The 11,155-nt window shown below is 47.2% G+C and overlaps 3 protein-coding genes across 5 annotated transcripts in view; all 3 read left to right on the top strand.

The window, feature by feature from the left end:
• Positions 1-2,372: 2,372 nt before the first annotated feature.
• On the top strand, positions 2,373-5,395 carry RPL35A (ribosomal protein L35a). The gene is made up of 5 exons (XM_057367189.1): positions 2,373-2,423; positions 2,753-2,795; positions 3,454-3,606; positions 4,374-4,518; positions 5,337-5,395. The coding sequence occupies exons 2-5, from the start codon at positions 2,785-2,787 to the stop codon at positions 5,358-5,360; spliced, it is 333 nt and encodes a 110-aa protein (XP_057223172.1). The 5' UTR covers positions 2,373-2,423; positions 2,753-2,784; the 3' UTR covers positions 5,361-5,395.
• Positions 5,396-5,468: 73 nt separating this feature from the next.
• Positions 5,469-8,829, top strand: LOC130574152 (uncharacterized). 3 transcript variants are annotated; one of them, XM_057367187.1, is made up of 3 exons: positions 5,469-5,966; positions 6,865-7,452; positions 7,916-8,829. In XM_057367187.1, the coding sequence occupies exons 2-3, from the start codon at positions 6,894-6,896 to the stop codon at positions 8,020-8,022; spliced, it is 666 nt and encodes a 221-aa protein (XP_057223170.1). In that variant the 5' UTR covers positions 5,469-5,966; positions 6,865-6,893; the 3' UTR covers positions 8,023-8,829. The 3 variants fall into 3 exon arrangements, with proteins under 3 accessions (XP_057223170.1, XP_057223169.1, XP_057223168.1); XM_057367186.1 differs by having other exon boundaries at positions 5,469-7,452; positions 7,916-8,049; positions 8,770-8,823; XM_057367185.1 differs by having other exon boundaries at positions 5,469-7,452.
• Positions 8,830-10,954: 2,125 nt separating this feature from the next.
• Positions 10,955-11,155, top strand: part of CUNH2orf72 (chromosome unknown C2orf72 homolog) — a 5,252-nt gene continuing 5,051 nt past the window's right edge. The window contains exon 1 of the mRNA XM_057367232.1: positions 10,955-11,149. Within this exon, the coding sequence (XP_057223215.1) occupies positions 10,994-11,149 (156 nt within the window). The 5' untranslated portion in view covers positions 10,955-10,993. The remainder of the gene's footprint in view (positions 11,150-11,155) is intronic.

The raw sequence follows: 11,155 nt of genomic DNA, 5'->3' as shown, positions 1-11,155 counted from the left end.
ATTATGATAAGGTTTGTGACTCCTGAATGGATGACAACATGGAACAGCCTTTTAGACAAGGTAATGGTACAGGCRCCCTGATTTATTTGAAGAAGCTTGTTTAAATCATGGCAGGAAAAGATAGCAGCATAGTAGTGATTCTGAACATTATCAATATGTTCACTTGTACTGTTTGTACCCACTTACCCAATTAATTCCTCTGTGCAGGTCACCTGTGGTAATCTTTTGACGGTCACCTGTGACAAAGAAGGAACGTATTTCATCCCTTTGCTTCTGAGATTTTTTTTTCTCTATCTTAATTATAAAAAAAGTAACAATTTGAGATAGGAATCTGATAATAGTATTAACAAAGAAAAAAAAGTAAATCATCTGTATAATAAACAAAACCCATCACTTTTTTTTCAACCTTGGAATCAATAATGGAAGTGGAGATGCAGTACTTCTATRTCAAGAAAGTCAGAAGTGTCTCCAGTCAACAGGCACTAATAAAATATTTTTCAGTGATTTACTAATTTTTATCTTTTTCAGAAATMCACAATCCATATTTTGAGTCTAAACAACCTAAGAATAATCTATTACATGTGGAGTCCTAATGCTAAAAATATGGTGAAAAAAGACTTGTTGGGAGATAGCTGTGACAGATGATTACACCAGCATTTATAGAAGAAGAAATRACACATGAAGCTCTCATAGGAAAAAGGGACTTATTTGGAAACAAAGGAGGATGCAACAGTTTTTCATCTTTCCCATCCACAGCTTCTGACCAGGAGAGAATTAACTCAGGATATTAATATTTTAAGGAAAAATGGCAGCTGGAATGTTTCTCTAAAGCTCCTTTGCTGCTTTGATCCTATTGTATATCTCCAATTATATCTATATCCTTGCTCAGCAGATCCATGTGCCAATCCTGTAGGCTCTGGGCTTCTATTGACATGGAATTGAGAAGGAAACCACTGTCCAGGGCATTAGGAAACACTACAGATATGAGTTGTTTGTTCTGGATTTTAGTGTCAACACARTGCCCTCAGACCATCCACTGTCATCGTCCTTCATTGCTGTGCTTGCTGAACTGTCTCATTAAACTCTATTAATAATATTAAAAAAAAAAAAAAGAGGTAGGTAAAGGGTTCAGCTTTCCCCATGAGTTTTAGTTGGCATTCTTTCCCTGCTGATCTAAAGGGAAAGAAAAACATATCAAGTAATAATTTTTAAAACAACTGTATTAAAGGTCTGGCCTCCTGTTCCTGTGGGGATTGCAACTCCCTCTGCTGTGTGAGAGTCCTGGATGTACATTTCTCCCACCCTGCTGCCTGATAAATGAAAATGGATTCAAGGGCAGCATTTTGTGCAGCATTCCTTGTAGTCAAGAAAAGAGACTCCASTGAATTCCAGTGAGAAAATGCGTAGCTGAGAATGTCACATCTCCYTTAGCTCTGTTTGGCAAATAACTGGAAAAGAAAGATTCTGAATATCCAYAGGAGCAGAGGTTGGGCCAGAAATCACAAGTAGCTTCATTTTTACCAAAAAAAAAGGTGTAATGGAAAGCAAAATAGTTGTGGTTTTACACAGTTCAGCCTTCTGCTAGAAATATTAGAACAGCAAGGTACTCATTTGAGGGAAAAAAAAAAAAAAAAGGGAGCGGGAAAAGGGAGGGGGAAGGGCAAAGGCAAAATTGAAGTGGAGGAGAGGAGAGAGGAATGGGAAGAAGAGGAAGTGGAAAGGAAGGGATGGGAAGAGAAGGAAAGGGAAGGGGAAAGGGAAAAGGAAAGGGAACATCAAGGGTTCTCAAGGTTTCCCTTCCCTAAATCCCTTAAAGTGCTCCTGAATTTCTAGCAGTRTGAGGGAAGTGACAGGAACTGAGAGCGAATAATCTTGACATGGATAAACTGGTAAGTACAAGCTTCCAGCTATTCTTATTTAGGAAACACAGGGCTGCTCTTTCCCTSCACGCTGCCTCTCTTCGGGCTCCTCGGCTCGTTTCACGGCCGCGGCCGGTTTTCATTCGCCCTGTACAGCCCGGCCCGKGTTGCCCCCACCCTCCCACCGGGATTTGTCCCCAATCCCCCGCTGCCACTCCCGATCCCGGACCGGGCCCTTCCCGCCCTCACCGGGACGCGCCGCCCGTTTCCATGGAAACCACCACGCTCGGGGGCCTCGCGGGGCTGCCCGGCGGGTGCCTGCGCGGCGGGGCTGGGGCCGCCCCTCCCGGGATTGCTCTTCTGGGGATCATCTCCGGGGAACGCGGGGACATGAACCGGGACTCGGGGCTGTGTGGAGACGGCGCGGGGGCCGCTGTGCCCTATCATGGCCTGGTACAGCCCGTTCAGGCAGCGCTCGGGCTGCCCGCGGCGGGTCCTGGTGGCGCGTTTCCCGGTAGGCAGCGCGGGGWGGTTCTCTTTTGCCGCCATCTTGGGGCGCTGGGGGTGAGCGGGAGTGCGGCCGCGGACCGGGAGCGGAATTGGGGGATGTTTCCCTCGCTGTGGGGCCGGCGGCGGGCGCGGGGCTCCCGGGGCGCGGTGTATGGCGCGGTCCGGGGCGGGGGCAGGGCGGGATGGCGCCGATGCGCGGTGGATGATCGCAGTCGCGGGTCGGGGCCCTCGGCCTGAGCGGCGCTGAGGCGACTGCGTTGTCGGGAAGCAGAGCGTCACTGAGCTCTGTGTGGCTCCCGGGTGATCCCCCGGTGTTCGGGCTCCCTCTCGCCGGGCCGGGCGGAGCTGCCGGTCCGAGACTCAGGGCTGTGTGTTGTTTCCAGGTCGGCCGGGACCAGGTGTGCGGGAGGACGCTATGGCCGGGAGGTGAGTGACTGCCTTAGGTGGCTGTCGGCTTGTTGCTACAGCGTGGTTAAACTGAGCATTTCTGAGRGTGTTAAAGCAGTGAGCAGTGTTCGTGTGGGTGCTCTCGTTTTTCAGGATATCTGCTCTGTCCAATGCCCTGTTGGGCCCAGTTAAACRCCCACAGTTGTGTGTTCCTATTCTGAAGTATCTGCCTTGACCTGCTTGTAGTGTTGTTACGATGTGCCACTCTCTCTCTGACCTGTCAGTAAACGTCAGTGTAAAATTAATTGGTTTGTAAGCACACTGTGAAACTCSAGTGTACAGTAGAGCTTCGACATAAACTGTTTCCTTGAGTAAAGAAAGCAATGTGATTTTCCCTTTAATAAATTTCCCATTGTGCAAAGCATTTGGGATTTAGTATAAAGTCTGTACTGTAGTGGCAGGAATTTATGACAAGCAGGAAGATGCAAAGTTCTCAGAAATACTTCATGTTCCAGATACTTACTTTGCCTTTGTTAACTGAACTTAAGGATTTGCAGTGATTTGTAAAAGTTGGGTATTTCCTCTGCTAAATTACTACTGGTGGGAGATTCGTTTCTGCTGAAACAGCCTGTGATTCGTTTTTAATTTTGTTACTCTGAAGTGAGTTACGATTTGCAGATGTTTTCCATGTCTTTAGGCTGTGGTGCAAGGCCATCTTTGCTGGCTACAAACGTGGCCTCCGAAACCAGCGGGAGCACACGGCCCTTCTGAAAATTGAAGGTGTTTATGCCCGTCAGGAGACAGACTTCTACCTGGGCAAGAGGTGTGCCTATGTGTACAAAGCTAAAAAGTAAGTCGTGTTGTATTCTTAATAAATTTTGCCTAAGACTGACAAGTCTGAATGTGGGTTGATAACATTGATGGAGATGGGTGAATTTTTGTTAAATGCTATGAGCTGTTAACCTATTTACACAATTAAATGATTTTGTGAAGCCTGGATGAATTTGTATCCTGACTTTTTGTGCCCAAGTACTGTCACTTCTGCTCTGTGGCGATTGGCACAGGCCTTGGGAACGGCTGCTTATTACTTCCGCTTCCTTTTTTTTTTCCCTTGAGTACAGTTTTTAGAAGTCAGAATTGCCTTGAATAAAGTTGCTCAGACTGATAACTTGACCACCATAATTTCCAACATGGCACGTGGCTTTTCAKCTTAAGCAATTTTTGTCATCTGTCTCAGTAGCCTGTTCCTCTCCTGCGTTTGGTGTGTCTGGGGAAATCTTGTTTATAAGGTGTTGCATTTTCAAATTGTTGATTTTTCAGTTTAATTATATTGGCAGCAGTGTTTTCCAAATTTCTGAGTTTTGTAAGTTGTTAATAGTTGTCCAGTGGAGCTTCTGATAAATTACAAGCTGTAATTACCCCTCTGAAAGATGAAAAATTAAGGGAAAATCCCAGGTCTGGCAAATTTCACAAGTTAATAAAAGTGGACATTGGTCTAGTTAAAGATGGTGACAGAATTAAATTACTGAGGTGCCTTAAAAAGACCACATTGTCACTGCTGGTGACAGCAGAGCTGTGACTGCCCTGCTCAGCTGTCACTTCCCTCCCTTTTTCCAGCAACACGGTAACCCCCGGAGGCAAACCCAACAGGACACGTGTAATCTGGGGCAAGGTGACGCGCGCCCATGGCAACAGTGGCATGGTTCGTGCCAAGTTCCGCTCCAACCTTCCTGCCAAGGCCATTGGACACAGAATCCGGGTGGTAAGTAGATGTGTTTTAGCAATAAGATGTTTATTGGCAGTGTTTGGGGTGTCTTTTAATTCCACATAGTATGAGGGAATATTTGAGCTCTGGTTTTGTTGACTGTTCTTTTAGAGCTTGGAAAGGCTTATTCCTGGCTTCCTGTGCTGAGGGGATTTGTTTCACTATCAGGAGTTTGTGTCCTTGCTCAAGTTGTCTGCAAAGGCTCTTCAGGTTCCAGGACTCAGCTGCTTTCTAAAGYTGTCTTGATTTCTTTTCCCCTAATTTATTCTGTGTATTTTTGCATCCGTCTACTTCTCTACCTGTAAGGTTTTTCTCTTACCTCCCAAAAGTTAACTGAAGACTGTGCTCTCCTGTCCTGGCCATACCCATCCATTCCACAGTTGGTGTTTTAGGGCTTCAGTGAGATTGTCCATCTAGATCCCTCACCCAGACCAGTGATGCAGTATTTTCTTAGTGATGTTATCAAAAGGAGTATCAGAGGGGGTGCAGTGAAGTCTCCTTCCTTGCTGTCTTTCTCCTGTGTCTTAGAAAAAGCACAGTAGGAGCAGCACAGACAAATGCTCARTCCAGAGCTGTGGAAACTCTTGCTGTTGTTGCACAGGAGGGCTGTCTGCCAGAGTCTGTGCCACCAGCAAAGTGCTATTGTGAGGCACTGAACCAGCTGTTGGGCTTTTCCATTTTCACACCTTCTCTGTGTATACTGGGGGTTGCTTTTATAACAGTTGAAGAGACTGATGGTCTACACTGTAACTGCAAAACTTGTRTTTGAAAACAAGATTTCTAACATAATTCTCTCTGATTTTGTGTTTTTACAGATGCTGTATCCATCTAGGATCTAAATTTTTATTGAAAATAAAATGGAGAATCTGTTTAACTTTTGTATATTTCTGTTTCTGTCGCCTCCACCAATTTTGAGAGACTTCTTTCTCAGTAGTGTATCAAGAGTTTAAGGCACAGAGACACTAAATCCTAGCAGGTGCAAAGACTCTCTCACATCTGAAAATGGTAGTTCTGGTAGAATACCAAATAATTAGCCCATGTGTACCTGGGCAGTACATGTGCCTGTAGTGTCTGCTCTGTGTAAATTATTTAAACACATTTTCATCACACRACTCTGTAGTGCCTGAGTATTAACACTGGCTGGTTTCCTGGCCAGCCTTATTCCCAGCATGTCATGTGGGGCAGTGAGCATCCTCACAGCACTTTCATAGTAAGGTGATGGAAAATGAATTTAAAGTCTTGAAGTGCAAGGGTCAGAATTTCTTATCTCTGAAAATCCCCCAAAAATACTGGGTAGTTTGAAGAGAGGTTTGAGGCAGGTGCAGGTTGTCATGGTTGCTGCTGATGTCATAATCCCAAAATGACCTATGGATACCCTGTGAAGGCAGTTCCACATCCTCCATGTAGTTCCATCATTTTCAATGCATCCCTAGTCGATCAGGCAGGTGAGTCTCAACCATACCTCGAGCCTAATYCAATGAAGTGAGTCCTTCCCAGGGGATGAGACCTGCCTTCTCCCTGCTGCCAGTGTGTGTTAGGGAGCCCTCTGAGCTGTTGGCTTTGCCTGTCTCCTGCAGTGGRCTGGTATTTCACAGCTAATCCTCTTCCTTCTGAAAGAGGTGTAATAGTTGTGTGTACAGAATACATGGTTGGGTAAATCAAAACTTTRTTTTGAATTGGAATTAAAAAGCTTGACCCAGCTACTCAGCTCTGGTATAGAAATTATTTTGCTGTACCTCAAGATCTAATCCTGCTAACACTGCTGTCCATGACAGCAGGTGGGCCCTTGCCATGGGAAGCTACATTTTTTTTAACCTGTGGAGAGAAACTGCAGCCTATGGGATGTTGGACCAGGTCAAATAGGGCTTTTAGTCCTCCACAACTGCCAACAGGTTGGACACATTGGATTCAAGGAAGGATGGATGGAATTTCCAGCTTTAGGCATTGCAGAGGAAGGAGAAGGAAATGTAGTGAGGAAAGTGGACTATAACAGCAGGTTGGTAGGCCCGTGTTCACTATCATATAGTTGGATTTTGTTGATGAGAAGGCAGTAAGTCCTTTTGAATTTGCTATGTCCAAAAGTATGTAATTGTTCCTTCTCCCTCCCCTGTCACCTCTTTCTATTGTACCAGACTGCAGAGGTACAAAGCTTGTTTTTGGGAGGTCCAACCCCAAATAGCACATGGCTGCAATTTGTGAATCTTTCAAAACTATTATTTTCATATTCATTTGGTGCCACCAAACTCAGCACTGGCTATTCAGAGCAGCAGCTGTTGCTATTTCTGAGCCTGTGCTGTGCAATTACCTTTGCTACAGCCACCCCCTCCACTCCTTTCCCAGCAGCACGGTAAACTGACGTGTGAGAGAACGCTATGGCATCAAAGGAGCCGGCCTCCCTCGTGGACAGAACCACCTGGGACTTCCTCAATCTCCTGGACATGCTGGGGAGCCGGAATGGACGGGTGGGTGTGATGGAGGTGGACCATGCTGAGTCAAGAGCTCCCTCATTGCTGGTGGATTTTACCCGGGACCTGTGTGGCACAGAGGACATCAAGCACAAACCACAGCAGGCAGAGAATGAGGGAAAGGAAGAGGAGGATATGGTTCCACCACATCTGATTTTTATGCTGTGGCAAGCCAGTGTATTGAAAAGGCTCATGGAGTGGGATAACCTGGAGGAGGCCGTCCGSGATGTGAGGAACCTCCTCCCCTGCCTGCCGGAGGTACTGGTGCTTGTGATGATCCGTCCTGACTCCCAGGAGCAGCTGGACCAGGCAGTGAAAGCACTGAGGAGAATGCAGTGCGTGCTGGATGGGGCCTTGCAAGTGACCGTGGAGACAGCAATCTACAGCCCAGGCCAGCCTGGAGGTGTCCTAGAGGCAAAGAGAGCTGCCTGTAGGGCACTGAGAGAAGCCTTAAACTGCCATGAAGGTAACCTGGTAACACAGCTAAACACAGGGGTGGTAGACACAAAAACATGCTCAGGGSAGAGTCTGAGGGACAGTGTAGACTGAAGTGGTGCTTGTTGACTGGATTCMGATACAAGAGAGAAGACAAATGGGACCTTGCAGGCAGTATGAACCAGAAATGAGAATGAGGGTTTACATACTGGGATAGGGATGGACAATATGTCTGAGCCAAGTGTGTGCCCTCTTCCAAGTCAGATGGGGCTCTTCCTTGCCCCAAAACACACATGACAATGGAAATGCTGCTCGGTGTATGAGCTGCAGTTCTGACTCCCTGCAGGGACTTTCTGTGATGATTTTAACAGTTCATGATCTCACTGACCCTGAGTTCTTCTATGGAGGGATGCGCCAACCTTTTTGGGTGGCCACAGGCCTGGGCTTTGAAAGGATGGTGCCAGGTGTTCTATCATTTGTGCTTTCTTCCCTAGAAGTCGACTCCCAGGAGCCATTCGTTATTTCACTCCCAGAGCTCAGATACTGCCGTGTTCTGCCTGAACCTAGGCAAGAGAAGGTATCAAAGACAGATGGAGAATGATTTCCCTTGGGCAGCAGAACCTGTCAGGTTGGTTCTAGCACTGTCATCCTGGATGTCCCTTTGCAGAACACTTCCCTCCTGGTGCCTTGCTTGTCTGCCCAGACCTTCTGCATGGATGTGATTCAGTGTTGATCCGCTGCCAGAAGGGGACACTGTGCTCTCAAGCATCACACAGTCCTTGCCACAARGCTCAGAGTTCTTTGCCACATTGGCTGAACAATCTGCCCCGGGAAACTTCTATCAAAAATGAGTTTTTGCTTTGCATTAAATGCCKTACTTAATTATCAAGATATCCCTAAGAAACCTGTCCTAAAAAAAAAATAGCTAAAGAACTGTCAGCAGAGAGGGAATCAGAGCAGGCCAGAGGCCTCTGGATTTTAAACTGTCCCAAAACTGRAACAGTGAAAGAAATTCAGACTAAGGCCTAAGACCATGTTTTCCCAGGCAAAGCTGGATTCAGGAGTCTTTGGTACATGGTTCACATCAGCAACAAATCTCCTCAAACTCCCCAGTGTTYTTTGTAGCAGGGATTCAACCTTACATACAAGCGGATACACATCCAGCAGTTGAATTATTGGGATGGGTTATTTTGGATGGGAGGAACTATGGGAGCAGTAAATTATTTTTAAGTCCTGGTACTCAGATAGAGTACATCCTCTCTGAGCATGGCAAAGCACTATAGGTGCCACTGCATTTTTTTTTTGCATTGGGAATTTATATGTATTTTTTCTTTGGTGTTTTTTGTAGATCTTTTGTCATCCTAAGATCTTCATTATCGTCAAAAGGAGGATTAAAAACCTGATATTTATCTCATTTCTCTGTGTCTATGTGTATCTATAAGGTTTAAAGCTTATATCTAAGACTATGAAACTTGCTGAAGTTGCAGGTTTGTGCAGTATGATACAGAAGGGGTGGGATTTGAGGGTGGTACAGATCCTGTAAACCAATATTCCTCAGAGAACGGATCCTCCAGGTTATTTTTCAAATATGGGTTCCTTCCACATGCTTAAGAATGTGGCTTTACRAAGCAAAACAACCTTTCTTTAAGTGTTTTGGTTTTGCTGATGCTTGGCAGACTTTTGGATGAGGTAGCCCATTGTTCTGTTGTGGAAGAGATTTTCCATGAGCATTTCCACGAGATGAATTTTGCCTTTATAAAGGCAGTGGTTCTGAGAACCTGGGAGCTTGGCCCATGCTAAGAAGGGGCTTTATGGGAAGGAGGTAGGAGGATGCAAGAGGCAGTGTGAGGAAGGCAGGAGGAGCTACATCTGTGAGCAGTGGCCCCCAGCATGGTGAAGTCTGAGGTGATTTTTAAGAGGCGCTGCAAAAGGTAAGTGCAGAAAAGCTGGACTGCTGGTGTCAAAGGCATGTGTGTACAGGGAAAGAATGGAGACTGGTGGCTGGGAACAGCTAGTCCTTGGTCCTCTTGTCAAACCCCCAGSTAAGGCTCTAGCAGGACAGCCAGAAAAAAGGCCAGAAGAGGCAGCTTGGTCCTTAGGTCTGGTTTCATATTTATTGCCACTTCTTTAACACCTTCCAGTGGAGGATCCAAGAGTGGAATAGGCAGATAGGCATCCTCCATCTGTCTCTAAGAGGGCAGGCAGAGACCTCCCTCCTGTTGCCCAACACTTTGGGCTCTTTGCATGTGGCCCTGTGCCAGATTCCCACCCTCCTCTTCAGCCATACCTTCCTAAGCCCCTCTGCCATCTGGAAAGGGATGGTGACTCAAGGAAATATACGGAAACTTAGGATAACTGCAGAGATGGGCAACTTTCAAAGGGAACAGAATTTTGGAAAAGAGAGGCAGGAGAAAAGTTTGAGGTTCCTCATYAGGAAGCCAGGTTGTGTCCCCACTGCGGGGTGCCAGTGACTTCCCAACTTTATTTGCTTATGGTGTGTAACCTCCACTGAGCAGAGTCCAGAGGGGTGTGATGACTTGGATGGATCCATACCARGGGCTGAGTTGGTACAGGCTGCCATGGGACCAAAACTGGGGCTGCCTCAGCTAACACAAGAATCCTTTATCCCTGTCCTCTTTCTACTCTTCAGAAGAAAGGTTAATCTTGGYAAATGCAGGCTCTAATGCGGTGGACCTTTGATTTTGTTTAGGATTCAAGGCACTACAAATACACATGCCAAATTTGTTTCTCTGAACAAAGCATCTTCACTCCTCCTTTGAAGTAGGAAATGAACAGATGTGATATCTGTTCTGGACAGCTGCAGGCATATGTAAGGGATGTGATTACATTCATGTAGGGCTGTCTATAGTGATTCCCTACAACTGTGACTGTCAGGTGGATGTTTGATGGAGTGTCAGGTCTTCTAAATACATCTGTGGTTTTTTGCTCAGATTCCTAACAGGGCTTTGAAGACATTTTGTGAGCTCATGACTGCCTYTGAACTGTTTGAGTTGTACCTCTTYAAGTAACACAAAGGGAGATAAAGTTGTATGTGCTATTAGATCTTMCCTCTGTTAATGAGTAAAGAAATGTAAACAAGGTTGTTTGGGTATTGTGGGTGACATTCACCTTTCCAACCAGCCTCTGCTGGTAGTAGTGCATGTGTACCCAAAATTAACTAAAGAATTGCAGTGGCCATGGAGAACATCTCTACATGGTTCCAAATACTAGTTTTTTTTTCCTCATTGGAAAGAAAACCAGCGTGTGCAAGGATTCTGAGTCTGTATGACAGATCCGGGAGCTATCTAGTACCCTCTCTGCTGTGCCCACCAAGGCAGCAGGCAGGACCTGTTCCACCGCGRGGATGTGCAGGGACCGAGATGGGGCTGGAGTGGGGAGATTCCTGACACCCTCCCGCCCGCTGCCTCGAGTAGTGCGCACGGGGTGCTGCTCCACGCTGGGGCCGGGGCTGGTACAGGTGGCTGGGCGGGTGAGGGGCAGTGGGCGGTGCGGAGCCGGGCCGGGGCCGGGGGCGGTGCGGGTGCGGGGCCGGGCAGGGCGCACGGCGGGAGATGGCGGCGGCGGAGCTGCAGGAGCTGCGGGCGCTGGTGGAGCGGGCGGGCGGCCGGCGGGCAGTGCTGCTGGTGGCCGAGGTGGCGGAGGGGGCCCCGGCGGCGCCCGCGCTGGCCGCCTTCGCCCGCGACCTCCTGGGCGACGAGGCGCCGCGGGCACCG

Source organism: Malurus melanocephalus, unplaced genomic scaffold (genome assembly GCF_030028575.1).
Source record: "Malurus melanocephalus ecotype Western Australia unplaced genomic scaffold, MMel_1.1 scaffold_75, whole genome shotgun sequence".
Classification (NCBI taxonomy): domain Eukaryota; kingdom Metazoa; phylum Chordata; class Aves; order Passeriformes; family Maluridae; genus Malurus; species Malurus melanocephalus.
Note: the sequence above shows the minus strand (reverse complement) of the source record. Positions and strands in the feature narration are given on the sequence as shown.